Source organism: Canis lupus, chromosome 1 (assembly GCF_003254725.2).
Source record: "Canis lupus dingo isolate Sandy chromosome 1, ASM325472v2, whole genome shotgun sequence".
NCBI classification, from domain to species: Eukaryota; Metazoa; Chordata; class Mammalia; order Carnivora; family Canidae; genus Canis; species Canis lupus.
This window is the reverse complement of record NC_064243.1, coordinates 2,680,508-2,703,180: the sequence shown is the minus strand read 5'-3', so window position 1 is coordinate 2,703,180 and position 22,673 is coordinate 2,680,508. Positions and strand designations below refer to the sequence as shown.

Here is a 22,673-nt window from a genome sequence, read left to right as displayed (position 1 = left end):
TCGGAGTTAAACTGTGCCCCTTAGAAAGATACATCCACACTCTGGCCCTTGGTATCTGGGAATATTGACTCTGTTTAGAATCAGGTTACTGCAGTTGTGATTCATTATGATGAGGTCATCCTGCACTGGGTGGGTCCCTAACCCAGTGACAAGTGTCTTCATAAGAGAAAATTTTGACATGCAGAATACAGAGGCGCAGGAAGAGGGCCATGTGCCAACAGAGGGATGTGACCCCAACCAAGGAAAGCCAAGGACCACGGGAAGCCACCAGATTCTAGGACAGAGGCCTGGAACACAGTCTCCCTTGGAGGATCCAGCCCTGCTGACACCTGTGTTCTGGACTTGCAGTCTTCAGGAGTGTGAAAGAATAAATTCTTGGGGTTTTTAGCACCAGTTTGTGGAACTTCACTGCAGAAGCCACAGGAAATGAACACACACCCCTCCATATATAGTACAAACAGCTCTGGATGTTGACTTGAATGGTGAAAAAGAGAAAGAAAAGAAAATGCATTTTTGGTAGTAAGGAATTCCCAGTCCTCTAACCTAGTACAAACCAGGAATCATTCTCATTTTCTTTCTGTGAATAAAACACACACACACACACACACACACACACACACACACACACACACAAAACATCTCATCTGGCCTTGACTTCTAAACTTTAAGCTGCAAAGTGATCCCTAGGGGTCAGTGAGGGTTCTGTACTAGGCTCCACGTGAGGAAAGAGAGACCTGGGAATTCATAGGATTCATCTTCTCCAACCACCCAGAAAGTATGAATCAGTGCTGCACCCATCAGCACTGCTCCAAGTGGAGCAGGAAAGGACGAAATTGAGTAAAACCTACCAAAGCCATTTACAAACCAAAATGCTGGTGAAAGGCATTTGGGTTTCAGTTTTTTAGGCGCTGGTCTGCTCAGCTGATTGTGACTTAGTATTCATCTTATCCAGTAACCTCCTGGTGACATAACCCACCATTTGAGTGTATCACAGTCACTGTAAAAGATTTTCTTAGGTTATAGCTATGTACACATACACAAAATTGTAAGTACAAATATGCTTTTAGTCAGCCTCAAAATTTAGAAAGACAGATGGTCTGGAGGTGACAATTTTAGAAGGAATGGCTCAGAGGACAAGTTTCTAATCATTGTACTAATTTCTGAAAAAAAATAATTTAAAAAGTCTATGGGAGGGGAAAATCCTGTAGCCACATTTTTAAAAAGTCATAAAATTTACAAAGGTCTGATTCAAACTAAAAAATACATAACAGGACAGGAAATATGTTGGAACTTTTTAAAAGTGACATTTAAAACTGGAAGACCATTTTAAACTGTGAGACTTTGAGGAAAGGCCTATCATAGGCTGCTTAAAAAAGGAAAAAAAAAAAAAAGAAGAACTGATTTTGAGAAGTTTGCAGTACCTTAAAAAAAAAAAAAAACTGTAAAACTTGAGTTGGGAACCATGGGCTTAGACTCAGGGAGTATTATCTGGTTTGAGTTCCCTGATTACATTCCTAACCACTCACTGGTTCCCACTCAAACAATGTGCTGGGGGTGTAGCAAGATGGAGAGCTGCCTGGAGGAGTTCACAGTGTTAAACAAAGCGGACACTTCAGAAACAATATCAGAAAACCATCAAGCCAACTGACATCAGACCAGTGTTCAGTCAAATAAAGTGTGGGGTCCGTAAGCTCAGTCCCACCACAGTGTGTATGTAGCGTAGGAAACACATCACATCTACCTTTTCTGAGATCCCTAGAAGAAAAGTCACAGTGATTCACTGTAAACTATTTACAATGCTTATGATCTTCTGCAAGATAAGTGTATATGATGGGTTCATCAAATAGAAAGTTTGGCCTTATCTACTTTTCTGAAGAGGACTGACACCAGGCTGGTGTTGACAGCAGAAGAATCTGAGATCTTACCTCCACAGGCTAACAAGCTGGCCTGCCAGCACCATGGATGCTGACAGGAGACAGGAGACTCCTGGGTCAGAGACGGTGGTTGGCATAGAGCTCACAGCAGTCCCAGCCTCTCATTGTCTGGATATGAAGTTCCTACAGGTCCCAGAGGCTATGGAAGCCAAGCCTCAGCTCTTATAGGTCAATGGGATCGGGCCCAGAGGGTCATCAGCGCATGTGTGGTTGTGCTACAGGGGAGGGACCTTGGTTTAAGGGAACCTGTGTCCTTTATAAGAGAACATACACCTGCCACCCGCCTGCTCCAGAGGGAGACACGATCTCCATCTGCTCGGGCTGCTCATTATGCAGACACTCTGGAACAGATCATCCAAGACTCTGCTTGCTGGATGTTAGAAACACAAGAGAGTCCTGGGGCCTCCTCCTGAACGCAGGTCATACACCAGGCAGCGGGCTAGAAACTGACCTGTGGAACTCTTCTCCAGCTACGTGATGGCGCACACCCTCTTGGTATCGACCCGTTCACGGTTCAACCCAAATTGACATGTTTTATTCTCAAGTTAAAAGTTCACCAGGGCTGAGGGCGCCCAAATGGCTCAGGTCATGATCCCAGGGTCCTGGGATCGAGTCCCCACCTTGGGCTACCTGCTCAGCACACAATTTACTTTTGTCTCTCACAAATAAGTAAATAAAATCTCTAAAAAAAAAAAAAAAATCACCAGGACAGCTGTTCTCAGATGCTTTTGAAGGCAACAAAGCAACTCAGGAGGACTTCAGAGACAACTCAACCAGCTCATTTTCTGACTGAGGTCACTGGAGCCAGAAGCTCCGATGCCCAGTGCTCACTGACCATGTCCTTAGGTTGGAGCCCAGATAGAAGGCTAGAGACAGATGTGCAGGAAGGGGGGCTCTGCTCTGGACACCAGGGCATAGGGGAGGTGTCAGGGGCAGCTGAGCATTCCTGGCGGGTAGGTTAGGGCTCCGGTCCACGTGCTAGAATGTAGCCCCCTCAGCCAACAACCTCCATCGGCCCAGACAGCCTCCCTGGGGCTAGGATGGCTCTGTCACCCAGAACACCCAAGTCTGTGCCCCCTGATGTGGGGAAGTCAGTAGCCACCCTGCCTGGGACTTCCTGGGACCTGCCCAGGACTCGCCTGGCTCAGCGGCTTCCCAGAAAAGTGATTCTGGGAGCCGAGAAAGGCGCTGGCCGCATGGAGCGAGCCTGCTGGAGCTGGAGGAGCTGTGAGGGGACTGTCACGGAGCAGTGGCCCGCATCTCTCCCCATGTGCGCCTCTGCCAAGGACGCCCATGCTGCCCGGCTCCAGGCTGCAGAGTTGGCAGAAGGATGTAGCACGGTTCCCACGTGCTCAGTGTAGGGGAGAAGGATGTATGGACAGAGCTCCCAGGGCCTGGGATGTGCCAGTGAGGAGAGCACATCGCAGACAGCAGTCATCCCTGTCCCTGCCCCTGCCCCACAGGGGCTTGTGCTGCTGCAGTGGCAGGTGGTGGGGCCTCCAGAGAAGGGAGGGCTACTGGGACATGGCCTGGGGTGGGGGACACAGCCCAGGGGAGACATGGCCCAGGGGGGACATGGCCCGGGGGGGGACAAGGCCGGGGGGACATGGCCTGGGGCGACACAGCATGGGGGGGACATGATGTGGGGGGGACATGGCATGGGGGGGACACGGAGTGGGGGGACATGGCCCGGGCAGGTGTGGGGCAGTGTGACGATTCCCCATCCTTGGCTCCGTGCACAAGTGCTTGGAATGGGGAGACCAGGCTGTGGGTGATTCGACTCTTGGCTCGGGGGGTGGGGGGGAGGGGGGGCACAGCATGAATGTGCGGAGAACCGTGGACTCGCTTTAAGGGAAACTCGCTCCCTCACTCTCTTCTATTTTCTTTAAGAGGCAAAATGTTCTTTGGACACTCAGAGTCAATCCAGGCGCCATGTGGGCTGGCTATGTACACGTTCAGTTCCTACAGCCCAGCCTTTCAACCACACCTCAAAGATGCATCTGCCACTGACACAGGGGAGGCACCTGAAGAGGTCCCACCCGCCAGCTCAACCCAGGTGAATCTCTCTTCACCAACTAGCTCACACAGCGTGAAGACCAGATGGCGGCTGCGTCATGTGCGTGCAAACATCCTCCTGTACGTTCTTGTTACTCAGACGTGAGAATAAACTTTGTTTGAAATCATAAAAGTACTGAGGAATCAGTGTAGGAAAAACTTCTATGAGAGTGTGTGTGTGTGAGTGTATGTGTGTGTGTGTTTCTGTGTGTATCTGTGTGTGTGGGGTAATATAAATAGTTCTTATAACCTTGCACTAATGACTCAGCATTTTTAGCCCTTTCTTAAAAATAAGAGGATCATTGTTACTCTTGCTCCGGGCTGGGTTTGGATAAGTAACTAGCAAAACATTACAAGCGTTTAGAATCAAAGCAAAGAATATGAAGAAAAATGAAATCCAGAATCATGGCTCATCTTAAAGCCATGTCCCCTCTTACGCAGAATCAGAACAGAATGTGGAGGCAAAGGGCAGGCCCCTGGGACAGTGCAGACAAGGAGTCCTCGATGTGGCATTACCGACATCATGGGCTAAGGCTTTCCTGTGCACCGGACTATGTTTTGCAGCATCTTTGGCCTCTACCCACCAGATGCTCATGGTACCCTGTGCCTGTAACAACAAGAAATGTCCCCAGGCATTGACAAATGTCCCTGATGATGGGAGACAGGAGTCACTCCTAGTTGAGAGCCGTTGGTCTAGACAAAGAAAAGTATTAGAGAGGGAGAGAGAACTACAAATCCATCCACTAGTGGACTTGCTGGCAGTAAATTCTGTACAAAAATACTTTGTAAGTCATCAAAACTCTTTTAATTTGGGTTTAATTCAAGAGGAGGGACAGCATGATCAGACTGGAGACCAAAGGTGAGAATCTGATTTAATTTAGAACAAGCACCCCTGTGGCAACGGCTCTTAGATAGGACACCAGAGAACAGCCAACAAAAGATAAACTAGACTTCATCAAAATTTAAAACTGTGCTGCAATTGATACCATCAAGAAAGGAAAACAACCTAGAGAAGAAGAGAAAATACCTTTGAATCATCTATCTGATGAGGAACTAGTATCCAGAATATGTAAAGAGCTCCTATACTTCAATAACAAAAGACAAAACAACCAAGTTTATTTTTTTTTAAATGGGCAAAGAATCTGAATAATTTCTCTGAGGAAGACATACAGATTGCCAGCAAGCACATGAAAAGATGCTCAACATTATTCTGCATTAAGAAAATGCAAATCAAAAGAACAATGTGAGATACCACCTGACATCCATGAGGATGGATACAGCCAAAATGCTGACCATAGCAGTAGTTGATCAGGGTATGGAGAAGCTGAAACTCCCAGACATTGCTCACAAAATGGTGCAGCCACTGTGCAAAAATAGTTTGATGGGTCCTCAAAAAGTTAATCATGGGTCAGCATAGGACTCATGGAATCCACTCCTGGGTATATGCCCACGAGACATGAAAATGTATGTCCACACAAGAACTTGTGTGAGAGTGATCATGGCAGCATATTCATAACAACACACAGTGGAAGCAACCCAAAGGTCCACCAGTGAATGAACAGATAAAGACATTGCAGTATATCCCTGCTGTGGAATAGCATCTGTTAATAACGGACACCTGCCACGTGGATGAACCTGAGAACGCTGTCCTGCAGGAGGGAAGGTGGCCGCCAAACGCTGTGGTACATGATTACACCAGGAGGCGTTCAGAGTGGTCAGCAGTCACTACCACTTTAGTGGTGGGGGCTGGTGGAGGTGGGTGGGGGGTCGGGCAGGACTGCTGGTGGCAGCCAGTCGCTTTTCGAGGTGACAAGTAGGTTACAAATCAGACACTGGTGGTGGCGGCTGGACAATCCTGTGAATATACTAAAAAGTACTGAATTGTATACTTTAGATGAGCACATTTTATGGTATGCAAATTTATCTCAATAAACATGTACCTAATAGCCAGGACCCGAAGTCTTGGCTGGGGACTGCACAGGATTCAGTATCAAGATTCCAGATTGGTTTTTGAAATGTGGGGAATTAAAATTTTGGGAGACTTTATCCTCTCTAATTCCGAGGCTGGTTAACTCTCCACCTGGTGGTGGCAATTAACCTGAATGGATTTAAGGATTAAGGCACGGAAAATGCTCCCTGTTCAGTCCTGCAGACCCCAGAAAGAAGGAACAATGATGTTATACATCTCCGGGAGGTGAGATGTCAAAGCCGGGGCTCCTTTTCTAGACCTGTTTGGATGGCATCAAAGGAAACACAGCAAGCATTTCTGAAAACGAGAGTACATGAAAATCCAGGTTTTGTTTTTCCATTGAGAAACCATATTAAGAGAAATGAAAACCTATGTCCACACAAACACTTGCACACGGGCTTTTGTTCATAGCAGTGGTATTTTTAAGTGCCAACAGGTGGAAGCAGCCCCAACGCGTATCAGTGGATAAATGGGTGCACGGAAGGAAGGTGGTCCGTGCGCTGAGAGACATCATTCAGCCAGGAGACAGGATGAAGCAGTGGCCTGTGCTGCAGGGATGGATGTGGACACAATCTGCTCATGAGAGAAGTCCCAGAGGAAAGACCACACAGCGTATGATTCCATTCACTTGAAATGTCCAGACCTGGGAAACCCAGAGACAGGAAAAATTCACAGTTGCCGAGGGCTGGAGGTGGAGGCTGAGAGTGGCAACAGCACCGTGTCTTTCTGCAGTGAGGTCAATATTTTAAAATTGTTGGACTGTCCTGCATACCTGTGTAGATACTAGAAACAAAACAAAACAAAAACAAACAAAACACTGAACCATATGCTTTAAATGGGTGAACTGTATGCACGTGAATTACATTTCAATAAAGGAGCTTCTAAGAAGCATTAGGAGCTCAGCGTGCAGGCAGTTCCCAGGGAAAGGTCCCACCGGAGTCCCTGCGGGAGAGTCTGGAACTCCGAATCTGAGGTCGTTATGAACTATTATCTGATCTGAGGAAGTGGCTATTGCAACGACTCAATGTCAACACCACCGTCTCCGCCGAGATCATTTTGCAGCGCAATTAGGATTGCAGAGTTCTTCAAATAATGAAGGCAAAGGAATGAGCTCAAGGTTTTATTTAAACATTGACTTTTAGGAGTCACAGCAAAACAAGTATTAACTAGCGTCATGGTAAAAGTGTTTATCGAGGCCTGTTGCATAACCGGACATACTAACATCTATTTTAGGGACACAAATATCTTGCCATTTATTCCTGGAAGCTACTGCTCTATCAGCTGGTCCCGTCCTAAATAAGAAGGATGGTCACAAACGGAAGGGTGTGGGGGGAGGGACAGGCAGAGAGAGGGAGAGATGGGCCGTGCAGGGTGGCTCCCAGAGTTTGGCGGGGAATTGCAAGTTCAGTTAAAATGCACTCATGTAATTTGGGTGAGGACATTCCTTCCTTTCAAAGGGAAAATCTATGTTACTGAAAAGAGAATAAGGTGATGGAAAACTCAGATCTTCTTAAATTGAAGCTGAATACACTTCCTTTAGTTTCAGGTCATAAAAACCCAAGGGTCCTATTTGATTTCTGTAAACATATGACCCTGTGCTGGCAGGCGGTTCTCTAACTGCCAGTTATCCTGCAGATGCAGCCCAAGGGCAAGGAGGTCTAACGCTTCTGTGTTTTTCTGACTGGACCCCTCAGCCCCGCCAGCCTCGCAACCCCCTTGCTCACAAGGTCATAACGGTCGACCTCACAGGGCCCCGCCCCGGGGAAGCCTGCCCTGGGGTCTGGCCCTCCGAGGGCACAGTCCATGTCATCTTCCATCCTCACTTATTTTACAAATCCTTATTGATTTTCCATATGGGAGACAAGGTGAAAGTAAAATCGCTCTAAGTAAAAGGTAGGTTTTAACGAGCACGTTAATGCAGTAAGATTAAAAAGAAAACGAGAGAAATCTCCCCCAGAACTGGGTTTGTACCTGGCATTTTGGTGCCCATGCTCTAAGGGAACAGACTCGTGCTGCAAATGGAATGATCACTTGTCTCTGCAGCCGCTCTTCCTCAGAGCTGGATTGTGCTCTGCCTGTGATCAGTGGGGAGGGCCGCCAAGGTAGCAAACCTGCCCCAACGTGCTCTCAGAGCTGGAGAACAAATCAAGATGCCTTCAGCTTGTCCCCATTCAGCACCAGGATGAGTCACCTGGACTCCATTATGAGATTAGATACGTTCAGAGACTTTCACGCATCCACGTGGTGACAGGTCCGATCACCAGGAGCAGGAAGCCCCATTCCTCATTTCATCAGGCGTTTGAACAGTCCTGCCCTCTGCAAAGGTGCATTTAGGAGAAATTTTGTTTTTCAGGCCACAGACCTTCTCTTGTTTCATAACTGAAGGTAAAATCAAGTCAGAGTGTAGTTAGGTGATGACACGAGTCATAAAACTATTTAGAAACACCTCTTTAAGGGGCGTGTAACTCATCCCTACAGGTCAGGTGGTGGCTGAGTGACCCAGCACGCAGATCAGATGGGTTTCTCTATGTCGTGCACGAAGCTCATACTTTTGTTCTGAGCACGGCGGGAACTGTGACTTAAAAAAACCCACACTCTGTCTCCTTGTCTTTAGAGCTCTGTTACATGATCAGGAACAAAAATGTAAAATCAAAGATGGGTTTTCTTCTAAACCCCGAAAAGTTGAGAAGGCATGAAATATAATGTTCCTTAAATGGAGTAACTAACTAACTAGTCTGTGTCCCAACAATGAAATGAGAAAAGTCTGGGTATTAAAAATGGCTCATCAAAGGAAAGTGTCATAAGCTCTTAGAATATCGTACAAATATCTCGTCATATTTCATGTTGCGATGCACTGCAGTACACCACTTTTTAAAAAAACTCAAATTGTCACAAAGTAGAAGAGAAGGGCAAAAACAAAAAAGGCTTTGCATTCAATTTATTTTATTTGATGTATGAGTGGTAGTCACTATAGCCCTTTTAATAATTTAGTACCAAAAAAAACCCCACCTAGGACCCATGATTCTGGATGCAAGGCACACCCAGAACCACTGCCATTGCAAATGGAAACCAGGAATGCCTCCTACTCGATCTGGAAGACTTAAGTCCCAGCCCAACCATGGCCCTCTTGGTGTCTTGAGCACAGTGACCAGGATAGCACACGGGATGGACCGACTTCACCGGGGGCACTTCAGATGCGCATTCATGACAGCCTTGCTTTGCATGTGCATTTGCTCCTGCATCTCCTCCCATTTCCTCCTTCCCAGAGATGAGCCTGGGCCAGGGCCTCTGCACCCCCAAGGCCCAGGGCTCCCAGGACCTGGTGGGTCTGAGGCTGCCCGTGGCTGGGATCCCCCCAGCCTCTCTGAGAAGGCCCTGAGCAGGGCCCCCTGCGCCCCTGCTTCACTGTGTTGGCCTCAAGGCTGGCCTCTTTCCATGCTCCTCAAGCACCCGGACAGGGAGGCCTGGGACAGGCTGCAGAGCCAGCTGGCGCCCCTCACGAGAAAGGAATGGGGGCGCAGGGCGAGGGCAGAGGAGGGGACCCTCCAACCCTGGCCCCAGGTCCCTCCTGCTAGCAGCACTGGGCCCCCCAGAGGGGGTGCTCAGGAAGTCCCAGCAAAGCCACTCCTGCGGCCGCAGGGACTCTGAGCCCTCACCTGGGACCACTTGCATGCGGGGCTCAGGAATTCTGAAGTGCCTTCCTTAAATCCACTTTCTGCATGCAAATGGCATCCCTAAATCCTAGCGTGGAGCCGGGGAGACAGCGGAACCCGACAAGTGAGAAGCCCAAATCCGCAGTGGCTCGGAGCTCAGGACCAGCTGCACGCCCACAGCACCCCTCATGGGGCAGGAAACTGGCTCAGGGCGGACGCTGGAACCTCGGGCATAACCCGACCTTGGGGGTGGGTTGGGGTGCTGCACAGGGACTGAAGACTGAGTCGCTGCCCACGGGGGTCCGCGGGGAGGCCAGGGCCAGGGAGGGCAGAGGAAGGGAAGGGGCTGCCTGCAGGTGCAGGGTGGCCTGTGTGGGTCGGGGGCAGGAGAGGACAGCCAGCTCGAGGGCGAGAGCGCGCAAGCTGTGCTCCAGGGCCTCTGCTCAAACACATGCAAGAACAACATCAGAGCTCGCCGTTCCTTCTGTTCTTGAGGACGTTGGTATTTTCTTAAGTGTCTTAATGCAGTTATGAGCCAGCACACACCTCTGTGAATCACCCGTGTGGCTGTAACCCTCCACCGCCATGTGTAATTAATGTTACCAGCGCGCCTTACTCACTTGCGACTTGGGCTTGGTTCCATACGCCTTGTGCTAAAGTGTAATTAAGGATGCCTTAATAAGACTCTGTTTTGCAAGCACCAAAAGCCGCAGAAACATGAAAATGAATTTTATCTAGGCTTCTGTTTAACTACAGGATAATTAAATTAACGCAGACACCAAGTCCCAATTAGGAGGATGACATGTCAGAATCACTTAGGTGCAGACTGAGCAGGAGAGGTGAGCATGCAGCTGCTGATTTGCATTTTATAGGGTTTGGGCTAGCAGGCTTGAAACACCACACACACACACACACACACGTGTGCACGTGCACACACACTCGGAAAGATAATTTTTCACAGACATTCCAGCATACAACATCTCTTGCTTCCAAATTTAAACTTTGAAAACCACAGTGCCAAACATAATAAGTGAGAAAAGATAGGAAATGACTTTTGAAAATTAGGATTTTTAGGTTTTGCGTCACTAAAAATATTTAAGAGGGTTGTATCAGATATCTAAAGAAATTCTTCATTAATAACAAACAGGTGCAGGGTTTTCATATGAAGGGACATGCTTTTCACTGCCAGCATCTAAAGTAAAGCCCTCAAAGATAAAGTGACTCAGTGGCATTTCTGAGCTGACCTGGTGTGGGCTGAAAAACGGGGTTCAACCAGCATGCTGCGAGCAACCAAATCGGCAGGCAGCTGAGTCACTGCTGGTGATGACAGCAGCTCACCACCCAACCCAGCCCCAGCCCCAGCCCCAGCCTGGGCCGTCGGGGGAGGGCACCGCACGCCTCCACTCCCGTAAGCACTTCCACTCCAGTAAACCAGGGCTCATCGATCCTCCTGGGCGGGGGGGCGGGGGGGCACCCCGTTTAACACTCACCGAGTCACTGATGGTACATGAATAACTCTCTGCTCGGCCATACCCGAGATTCCGTTCTCCGCCAGAGGTAAATCCAAAATCAAACTTGAAAGCCATTTCACATAAAGCACACCCGTCAAAGCTCAAAGACTCTGTCAACTTGAAAAAAAACCCACTGAATAAAAGGAGTCCCGCTTCCACTCACTCTGGGCCGCGCTGTGATACAAGGGCAAGACCTTGGACCCCCCCTTCCTCCCCTGACGGCTCTCACACAATAACTGGGTATCACAGACACAGGGAAGAGTAACCAGGGAATTTTACACGGTGCAGTAAGAGGTGGTTGAAAGCCCTGTGTGTGCAGCTAAAACCACGGTGATAGAGGCCGGTCCTGTGGGATCACCAGGCTCCGGTCTCACAGCACCAGCCAGTGTGAGAGAGAAGCCAGGCGTGTGGGCCGGGCGACACGTGGTGCATATACTGCCTCTTCTGTGGTTTTATCCAAAGAATTATTTTATTGTCCCATCATTTATATTTAATAAGCAACGTTACTATATATCACTTAGGCCTAACAACTGCTGTCGTCCAAAGGTAGCAGCTTGCACATTGGGTCACAGTTCCTGATAAAAACTAACTTTGCAATGAGCTTCCAGACCTAAGAAAACCTCTGGTAGCTCGAAAGAACCCTCAACAGGAGCTCTTTGTGGTGTCAGAGAAGAGACACCAGCCCAGAACCGGAGGCCGGAGCCCTCGGGTCCCGAGCCCTCCTCGACCTCAGCCCCAGATCCCGAGGCCGCGGCTTGGCGGAGGGGAAGGGTCCCGCCCGGCGTGGCGCGTGGTCCAGTGCACGAGGGGGCGGTGGGGGCCGCGGCCGAGCTCCCGAGCCACCGCGGGGCCTGCTGACTGCAGGCAGGTGTGTGTTGCCTCGGGGCACCTCTTCATGACGGCCCGACGTCATTTTTATTAAGGGCTGTTGACGGGTGGCTTTGTTACTAATTACGACTCATGTCTTTAATAATTACCTGTGTTTGTAGACGTGTTGCCGCCCGACTTACGGAGGTACGGGCGCTGTACGTTTATCAGATGAAACAAGATGCCCACATCAGAATCGGCCTCAGGGCCCGTCTACACAAAACTGATGCGGGATTTCCTCTTTGAGTCCATCCTAAAGGCAGAAGCACTGGAGACTATGACTCCGCATGTCTAGAATCTTCTACAAAGTAAAAGCTTAGAAAGACTGTTCCCTAACGTCAGTAAAAGATTCTGCCTCTGGAACACAAGGTGCACCCATGTCCCCACCGGCAGGTGCTTCGGCTGTTCCTCGCGGGGCCGGAACCTGCCCGGCGGGCTGGGAGCGTGCTCCCCCTCCAGGGGCGGCTCTGGGTTCCCAATGCAAACACGACTCTACAAGACCCAAGTGCAAGGAGATGTTTCACGTTACGTTCCTTGGCGTGTTGTCAAGCCAGAGACAGATCCGCTCGGAGGCTTCCAGAAGTGTAATGAGAAGGTTATTGATGATTTCGCAGATTTTGGAAGGTTTCTCTCAAATGGCACGTTTTCCCGCATGATTTTATTTCTTTTTTTTAGGAGCTCGCTTAAGTTCTTCTGGAAGCAAGTCAGGAGAGCAGGCTCCGGGGTGCATCGAGCTCTGAAGCAGCCTGTAGGCGCGCATGCGGTTTCAAAGGCGCGAGTCTGAGTTCTGTCCTGGCGCTAGGGGTATGCGGAGCAGCGGGCTGAGCTGCGTGTGCGAGGACGGGACGCGCTCCCACAGCACACCACTCCCTCCGCTGCCGTTTCTGGTACTTGTACGTGTGTTTGTGCTCTTCAGAGGATTTCACCCTCTGCGTCCAGTATTAGCTTTTGTGTGAAACTGTACAACTTTGACAGAGACCAGAATTTGTTTCCCTGACAAAAAAAAAAAAAAAAAAAAAGTACTGATGCTTACTTAGGAGGGTTTTAGGTATCCTGAGACATGGATGGAGCACCCCGTGGGCCAGGCTGCCCCTCCAAAGACGTGGCTATGTAAGTCTGAAGGATTTAAAGTCAAACATTTAGGGAAGCCTGGGTGGCTCAGTGGTTGAGCATCTGTCTTCGGCTCAGGACGTGACTCCAGGGTCCTGGGATCAAGTCCCGCATCGGGCTCCCCACAGGGAGCCTGCTTCCCCTTCTGCCTGTGTCTCTGCCTCTCTCATGAATAAATAAGTAAAATCTTAAAAAAATAAAATAAAAACAAACATTTAAAATTTGGTTCCTCAGGCATGCTGGCCACGTATCACGGGCTCCTTAGCCGCATGTGTCTGGAAGACAGTTCAGTGCTCCATGTGAGGGGTCAAGAGGACATCTTCATGGGGCTGCATGTGCATGTGCGTGTGAGCTAGAGATACAGAAGGAGGCCAGGGGAGACAGAACGGACTGTGAAACTGCAGAAGACAAGAGACAATGCAGTCTGCCTACACCTCACTAAGAGCTTACTACACGTCGTCGAGGTGTTTCCACCCCTCAGACTATGTGCTCCATGCTTGGGAGGAAATACCTCCCATTTTTCAGTTCCCTGAGCTTTTAAAGGCACATTATATGATTTACTGAAGAGTTAGCTGAGTTCTCAAAAGAATTCCTGTATGCGACTTGCCCAAGAAAATAGAAATTATACACATATGGGTCCAACAACTGCCAACTGACAGCAAGTGTGTTGGAAAGGTCAGTATTTCTGGGTGAATTCAGTGCCTCTATGGCACCAGAGCCCCTTTGCACGATGCTCCAGGCTGGGGTTGGGGTGACTGCAGGAAGTGGCTTTCTCAGTAATCCCACTTCCCCCCATTCTGTGAAACAGCCGTGGTGACAGTCGGCACTTGAACAAGGAAGTGCAGGAGGAAGAGTGGCAGCGGGAGAAAACAGCGCCAGTGTGTTTGGAGACCTGCAGGGCCCGGTCTCGGTCCCGGGGCACCCTTACTCTGCGGTGGGCTGGACAGCACCCTGCCCAAGGGGGCCCACCAGCTGTCACCTGGCTGGGGCTGGTGGTGGGATGGGTGTGCTGGGCTGTGTGTGGAGGGGATGCTGGGACACATCCAGGAGCAGAGCTGCTGCAAGTCTGGCCCTCGGTGAGTGTAATTTCTGTCTGAGAAGAGGGGAGACTGCACGGAGCAGCTCCGGCTAATGATGGCCATCAAACAGAATGACTTCCCATTCTTGGGGATCGTATGATGGAACAGAGCTTTCTAAATGGGTGAGGTGCCCTGGGGGCACCCACAGCTGGGATGACAAGTCACAGGAGTTAGGACCCCACAGAGGAATGGCCTTGAGAGATCACCCTGTGGTCAGATGAGGGCAGCACCGTCCACAGACCTGATGTCAGTACCTGCACAGGAAACATATTCTCCCAACAAAGTGAAAGATGGTCCACGTGGTAATGAGAGGAGCCGATCACTCCCATGCCTTTGTGATATATTCAAAAACTAATGCCTTACTTCTCAGACCATCATTCGAATATCATCTAGGGGGTCTCATCAAGCCAGTGGATTTTAATGATGACTAAATCCACGGATGACTTCTTCAGGGGTGGGATTACTCTGGAGAGGCGGCAAATGTGCTTGTGTTTGATCCCACCTGGCGCACACTTGGCCCCGAAGAACAGCCTGAATAACAACTCAGTCTGATTTGAAATGCCAGATCACAAAGCGACTCCTCGCTGTAAAATGTGGATGTGAACCTAAATTTTGCACCTGTGGGGAACCCTGTGAGCCAGATCTGAGGTCTGGGAGAAGTCCAGGGAGGAGCCTTTCCCAGGCCACCCATAGATGAAAGGCAGGTTTTCAGGATGACTGTGGTTTGCTAGGTCTTCAACATTTCAAGTAACTCGTCGCTTGATGTCACTCGTTTTGGAAAACATGCAAGTATGCCAGGACGGACTGTGGGTTGTCTTTATTTGTAATGATTCTAACCAGCAATGCCCTCTGCTTTCAGAGGAGAAAAAAAAAATCATGAGACTTTAAGTTCATCCCCAAGAGAACTGATGGCAGTGTTAAAATTAAAAAAAAAAAATTAAAAACCCAAAACCAACAAGGTTGAGAATTCAGATATTAAGAAACAGTTCAAGGGCACTGGAAATCCTACTTCCTTAAGGTAGGTAGGAAATTGGGGAGCAGGGAAATGCAAAGTTCCATGCTGAATGAGACAAAAACCCAGGGCAGCCTACGTAACATATGTGGACTCTATCCTGAACACCTGTTGCATGTGGACCCTGTCCCCGGGGCCTGTCACCCATGGATCTTATTCTGTGGGCACATCAAGTTTGGACCCTATCCTGGGGGCCCATCACCAACGGATCCTACTCAGTGGGCACATCAGTTAAGGACCCTATTCCGAGGGCCTGCTGCAAATGGACAGTTTCTCCAGAGGGACAGTCGGTCTAACACCTTTTATTCAAGCTGAGGAAAGCTAACGAATCCCCATGCTAGCCAGGTCTCAGGTGTCTTGTCTCCCTGTGCCGGCTTCCCTACCTTGCTCCCAAGTGCCATCCACCAGACATAGCCTCCCCAAAGGCAGGGGAGTCTATTTTTAGCCTGTGGAACTGGTTTCTTCCTGGAGACTCTGCGGGTGGAGTCTGCTGAGAGCCCTGTGAGTCTGGGCCCAGAGCCTGGGGCCTTGGGCAGCAGGCGCAGGTGTCCTTTGGATCCGCCTGGGCAGCTGGGATGCATCCTTCCTGGCTCTGCCAAGTCACAAGGTAAACATGGCCTGGCTGATGAAGTGCTGAGCAACTACTGAGCCAGTACTAAATGCCAACCAAACCCTCCCTGGACTCAAGAACACAGGGTCACAGAGGCATGTGAGAGGTTTCTCTGTGTCTGAAGAAGGGGAACGATTTACAGGAAGGTCACCAGACTCCTTTCATAGCTGGGGTCTCTCTTGCTCCCGCTCCCCCTGGGATACTCTGCTTTTGCTGGGGCTGCAGGAACAGGCTATCAGTCATCATGCTACCTGGCCGTGCATCCTGCTCCACCTATAACCAGCCGTGCGAGGTTGGAAAGGGGGTCTTCTCTCTGTCCAAGCTATCTCTTCCGTGATGTCGCCGCCTCCTGCATCCTAACCTGTCTTCTTCAGGAGGAGAGGGAAAGTAGTGAGAAGACTGCAAAGTGCTGGGTCACAGGAAGAAAGCTGGCTGTGTCTCCTTCCCTTGGGAGCCGGGCTGGAGCAGGAAGTCATGGCAACCCAGTGGTGCTGCAGGTCCCAGGTGGGATGCAGGAGGCGAGGGGTGGGAAGGCAGGGGAGCAGCTCGTGCATGAGGCAGGGTTGTGGGGGAATGGAGGTGACTCTGCTCTGCATCTACCCTCCCCATTAACAGGCCGACCTGGCCCGGACACCAACAACAGCTGTCCTGTGACCTTCCCACGAGTCAAAGTGTGCATCATGGAACTGCCTGCAGAAACATACAGAATGGCCAACAGTCGGGCAGGAGCTCACACCATATTATTCTTCTCTGGTGCATGCCTAAATGCCGGGTAACATCTCAGACACTCACTCAGAAACATGTCAAACCCTTTTCCATCCAGTTACAAAAAAAGCCCAAAATTTAAAGAGATTTTACATATAACAACCATCTGCAGGAACCAGTGTTCTTAAATTCCCAACTTTTAAAATCATCCAAATGGTAACCACCAGCTCTTGGACAACAGGAGAGCAAGTATAGGCTTTCCTGCTGCTCAACAATCTCATTTTGGGAGAATCACACAAATTAAAAGTGTGTTTCATGACTTTATAACGTCAGACAACAAGGAAGACATGAAAGCCACAGAGCAGTTTTTAAAACTGGAGCCTCAGATCCATCCTTACAAGACTTGCACTCCCCTGGTGCTGACGGGTGGGAACTCCCTGCCAGGGGCCCATCTCCACTTTCACTTCTGGTGGAGATGCCGTCCACACTTCTGGGCTTCGCAGCACCTGAACACACAGCTCAACGCTACTGCCCATTGTGACGACGATGAGGTGACCGGTGGTATGGCTGAAGTTCTAAAAATTAACAAGTCATCCCCCTGTTCAGCATTGACTAGAGTTGCTTACATACTTACAAAATACATAAATCAGCCCCCTTTTAGCAGGAAGGGGGGAATCCAAACCAATCACGACATTATCAACAGATAAATCCCTTCCAGTTCATCTTGGGCCTGAAATCATTAGTCAAGAAACTAGATGACACTGTAACTAACTGAGATAAATATGACCAAGGACAGTGTATCCTCACACGTTTACTTTACAAGGAGGACTTGAAAGCAAATTATGGCAAATCACCCCCCTTGGCTGATACAGAAACAGAGTCCAAGCACCGAGTAGAAGGACCCACGGCTGCTGAAGTCATTGCTATTCATAAAAACCACACCACAGACCACGGTTCAGGGGGTGTCACGGCTATGGCCAAGTCAGTGCCATGAATTGCATATGGAAGCACATCCATGTACAGGTGGCGGTGGAGGTCCTCCACCCTCAGTGCAGCACCCTGGGCCAGCACCATCGTCTTGAGCTGGGACACACATAAGGTGAAGTTGAGGTAAAGTATCAAAGGCACAGAGTGATTTCCCTTCCCTGTCCCCATGATCAGGGCACATTCAACGTCAGCCCTGCTTTTTCATCATCTGAAATGACCCCCTAGTGGTAGAGGAAGCCCTGGACAGAGCATGAGGCAACCGGGGGCCTGTGAGTGGCAGGCTCGTTGAGGTTGCCCCCCCTGGAGTGGGTGGGGAGGAAAAGGCTGCCAGGGGCATCTAGGGCTATGCAGAGAACCTGCATCAAGAAGGAACTGAGGGCTGAAAACTGAGGTGGATGCCATGCTGGAAACATAAGGATGACGACTTTGACAACCCTGGAAGGATGCCGACCGTTTCTATGTGCATTTTCCCCTTTGGCTTATCTGTACCTTCCAAACAGGTTGAGCGAGCAACGGTGGTGACAGTGGAGGCAGGGACAGGAGGCAGGTGCCCCTAGCAGGCCAGCACGGCAAGCCTGTAGTGGCCCGGGGTCTGGGCTGAGGCACACAGGTCGTGGTCTGTGTGCAAGGCCCACTCTAGATGTTTCTGAGGCAGCAGGTAACACCCCAATCATTTTAGCGGGAAACCCTGGCAGCCACAGTACATGTCAGGAGGATTATGTTCAATGACAAAACTGAATTGTGTCTGAGGGAGTTTCTGAGCCAGGCTGACTTCTTACCTTGTTGCTCTTCTCCGCACTTAACTCCCGCTTTCCTGCATGGTTTCCCATCCTGGACCGCCGAGCTCGTCAGAAGCTGCAAGAAAAACAGAAGGCATTGGCCTTAAAGCTAGTACTCTCAGAATTTTCTACATTGTCATCCATCAGAGCAATAGTCCTGTGACAACAACTGGCTCATTTCTGAGAGGAGAAAACCAAAACCTTCCAAATCAAGACACAACAGAAGCCTTCTTAGCGCAGGCCTGTTGGCTTCCAGTTGCAAGCAAACGCAAGCAGGTGGGACTGCTGCCGGTACCCACGCTCTGCTCAGTACCAAAGACCCTTCCGCATGTGTCCTCATCCTGGACAATGGGCCCGAGTCCAGCACTCTCGCGGACAGTGTCCACCCCACGGCACGCACACAGGGGCCTCCCACCTCCCCAGCTGTGGTGAGGCGTGCTGAGAGGCACAACAGGGTGACACTCCTAAAAATGAAAGGCAGACTACTGGGCTTGCTGTTCAGAGAATCTCGGGAGCACAGAAATGGCAAGGGCAGACTAGAGACCGCTTATCTCACAAGTATCCCAGGAATCTGCAGAATTTGCAAGGAAGATAAAATTGGATTAAAAAAGCATCTGATCTTCATCTGTTTTTTCTAACATAAACTTTAGCAGCAAATTCATGATTTCTCCTGCCAAAGGCACAATACAGGAGAATTTAGCCAAACTCATTCTACACCAATCGCTTATCCACTCTCATCCCTGGATGTGTGTGAACCACTAGGACCACTCACTCCATCACCATTGACCATTGCCTGGCTTCAGGTGCCAGTCTTAAGGGACAGTTACAAAGCATCATTGTCCATGAGGAACTCTTTTTAAAGAACATGTGAAAGCCAACTCTGTGCTGAACATGAAACAGCTTTCCTTGAAAGATAAAAAATGAATTGTCTTCTAAAAATGGGGAGGATTTCTAAAACATAACACTTGCCTGGATAAAAGGCAAGCCTTGCCCCCCAAGAGGCACTCCTCAGGAAAAGGGGAAATACTTCAAATCTGAATTTTTCCAGTCTCCCACAGCACCAGGCACCTCTGAGTGTCCATGAAGGATGCCTTTGCCTTTGATTTGTCAAGATCAACTGATCATATAATCCTGGTCATGAGGACTCCAACCAATGGTGGGATGGGTGAGAAAGAAGCAATGACAGTTTCGAGCATCACCTCCCAGGGTGTGTGTGTGTACGTGAGCAGTTACATAGTGGAGACCGTGAACAGCCAACCACATGTGGAGAGAACACCCTTCCTTCCCCAAAATTTGTAAATGGAAGTCGGGGAACGGGACTTCCCTTCCTTCTCATATGTCCAGTGAGAGCCTGGGAAGAGAAAGATAGTAGTAGTAATGAGTTCCGGTAAAATCAAAGACATAGCTCGAGGAGCGATGAAACATCACTAGCAGAACAATCGGTGAATTCCTCATGTTTCATGCATGAGACCAAAAAACCCCAGTGTTTAAGAATGTACACTTGTAAAGATGCAAGTCTACCTTTGCAGATAATTTCAGCCTCCAATGTGATTCTATCATCTATCTACCAATTTATTTAAAGTGGCCATCACAAAAACTTGCACGGGAAAAATGGAGGTTTGGGTGCACATGGTGCTCTACTTGATGGCATAGAAGGGGGAAGAGAGAACTTGTATTTGTCCTCTTGGGGTCTATACAATGGTCACATGATAGTGTGTGGGTGTTCTCCCAGGAGACACAGGTCTGAATGGAGGTTAGAACACCTGCCCCTCTCTTTGATGCCATGTAAGGTTTTAACTAAATATCAAGGACTTGTAAGATGTATAGGATACACAGAATAACAATGCAGTAAACATCTGTGGATCTCCCCTACCTCCATTTTAGCGATAACAACTGGTTATGCAAAACTAAACATGGGTAATAACAAATATTGTTAGAATGTCTATAGTACCCAGAGCAATCTACAGATTTAATGCAATCCCTCTCAAAACACAAATAGCCTTTTTCACAGAACTAGAACAAATGATCCTAAAATTTGTATGGACCTACAAAAGACTCTGGATGGCCAAAGCAACCTTGAAAAAGAAAAACAAAACTGGAGGCGTCACAAGCCCAGATTTTGAGATAAACCACAAAGCCATAATAATCAAAGCCGTAGGTTACTGGCACAGAAACAGACACATAGATCAAGGGGAAATGGAACAGAAAGCCCAGAAATAAAACCAGGATTATATGATCAGTTAATCTTGACAAATCAAATCTTGACAAGAAGATGTAATGGGGAAAACACAGGCTCTTCAACAAATGGTGTTGGGAAAACTGGCTGGCTCCATGCAAAAGAATGAAACTGGACCACTTTATTACACCATACACAAAAATAAAATGGATTAAAGACCTAAATGTGAGACCTGAAACCATAAAAAACCTAGAAGAGAGCTACAGGCAGTAATACCTCTGACACTGGCTGTAGAAACATGTTTCTTGATATATCTCCTATGGGGAGGGAAAGAAAAGCTAAAATAAACAATTAGAACTACATCAAAACAAAAAGCTTCTGCACAGAGAAGGAAACAATCAACAAAACTAAAAGACAACCTAAGGACATTTGCAAATGACATATCTGATAAAGGATTAGTATCCAAAATAAATAAAGAACTGATATAACTCAACACTGAAAAAAACCAAATAATCTAATTACAAAATGGGCAGATGAGTAGACATTTTTCCAAAGAAGACATTCAGATGGCCAACGGGTGCATGAAAAGATGCTCAATATCACTTATCACCAGGGAAATACAAATTAAAGCCACAATGAGCTATCACTTCACACCTGTCAGAAGAGCTAAAATCAACAACCCAAGAAACAAGAGGTGTTGGTGTGGATGTAGACAAAGGGGAACCCTCTTGCACTGTTGGTGGGAATGTAAACCGGTGCAGCCACTCTGGAAAAGTGTGGCGTTTCCTCAAAGAATTAAAAATAGGGCTACCCTATGATACAGTAATCTCACTGCTAGGTATTTACCCAAAGATACAAGATACTAATTCAATGTTTACAGCAGCATTATCTACAATACCCAAATTATGGAAGCAGCCCAGGTGTCTATCGACAGGTGAGTGGATAAAGAAGATGGGGTATATATACAATGGACTACTACTCAGGCATCAAAAAGAATGAAATCAGATGCCTGGGTGGCTCAGTGGTTGAGCATCTGCCTTTGGCTCAGGGTGTGATCCCGGGGTCCTGGGATCGAGTCCCACATCAGGCCCCCTGCAGGGAGCCTGCTTCTCCCTCTGCCTGTGTCTCTGCCTCTCTCTGTGTGTCTCTCATGAGTAATTAAATAAAATCTAAAAAAAAAAAAAAACAAGGAATGAAATCTTGCCATTTGCAACAACCTGGATAAAGCTAGAGACTATTATACAAAGTGAAATTAGTCATCCGAGAAAGACAAATACCATATGATCTCAGTCCTATGTGGAATTTAAGAAACAAAACAGGTGAACAAGGAGAAAAGAAGAGAGAGAGACAAACCAGGAAACATTTAATGCCAGAGAACACACTGATGGTCACCACAGGGGAGGTGGGCGAGCAGGGGGAGTGGGTTAAATGGGATGGGGAAAAAAAAATGAAACACAGGCAAAAAGAGTTAACTCCTTCTAAAGCCAACAACTTGGACTTTAGGGAGTTTCTTCTCTCTGAGCATAAAGACGAATGTTTGCACCCGGGCGGCACTCCAGCCCAACGTTGGCTGCTCCGCACCCCTACTTCCACCAGCGTCCAGCACCCCCTCACTACATTCTCGGTTGGTATTAGGCAAATCCCAGAGCAATGTTCTCTCCTTCCAGAAAACACATCTCTAAGGATTTAACCTAAATCACAATTGCGTGTGTGTGTGTGTGTGTGTGTGTGTGAGGGTGGGGGTGTGTGTCAATATTTGGGGGCTGCTTGTGGACAAAAGTAGAACTATTTTTGAGCAAAGGGCGTTTGAGGCTGGAATCCAATGACAGACACCTTCCCCCCCCCCCCCCCCCGCCTTGGAGAAGGTAATGCTTCTTCCAAGCTGCTCAGTCCTGATCAAAACTTCATCACACTTTAAAGCAAAACTTGAGGTCATCCTTGGGAGGGTTGTTCCTGAAATATTTAATCACTACTTAGAAAACTCAAGACTACCGAGCCCAAGATAGCTCGAAGTAACAAAAGTCCATGAAATATTCTATGAATGCATACAGAAGCAATTCGATCTGACTGGCCTCTCAGATTAGTAGAGATCTTACACGTGTCATTTCACGCAGGCAGATTCTCACCTTAAACGCACAATGTACATACTGGCCAGGAGAGAAAGATGAGAAATACAAGGTGACGAGGAACATATACTCGTCGATCGGGGCCGTCATCATCCAAGCG

General features: G+C 48.5%; 1 protein-coding gene across 4 annotated transcripts in view; it reads right to left on the bottom strand.

Annotated features, from left to right (window-relative positions):
- Positions 1-22,673, bottom strand: part of LOC112643942 (myelin basic protein) — a 114,984-nt gene that overhangs the window by 74,673 nt on the left and 17,638 nt on the right. For all 4 annotated transcript variants that reach the window (XM_049111653.1, XM_049111654.1, XM_025421965.3 and 1 more), the window contains exon 2: positions 18,272-18,347. In XM_049111653.1, the coding sequence (XP_048967610.1) occupies positions 18,272-18,322 (51 nt within the window). In that variant the 5' untranslated portion in view covers positions 18,323-18,347. The remainder of the gene's footprint in view (positions 1-18,271; positions 18,348-22,673) is intronic.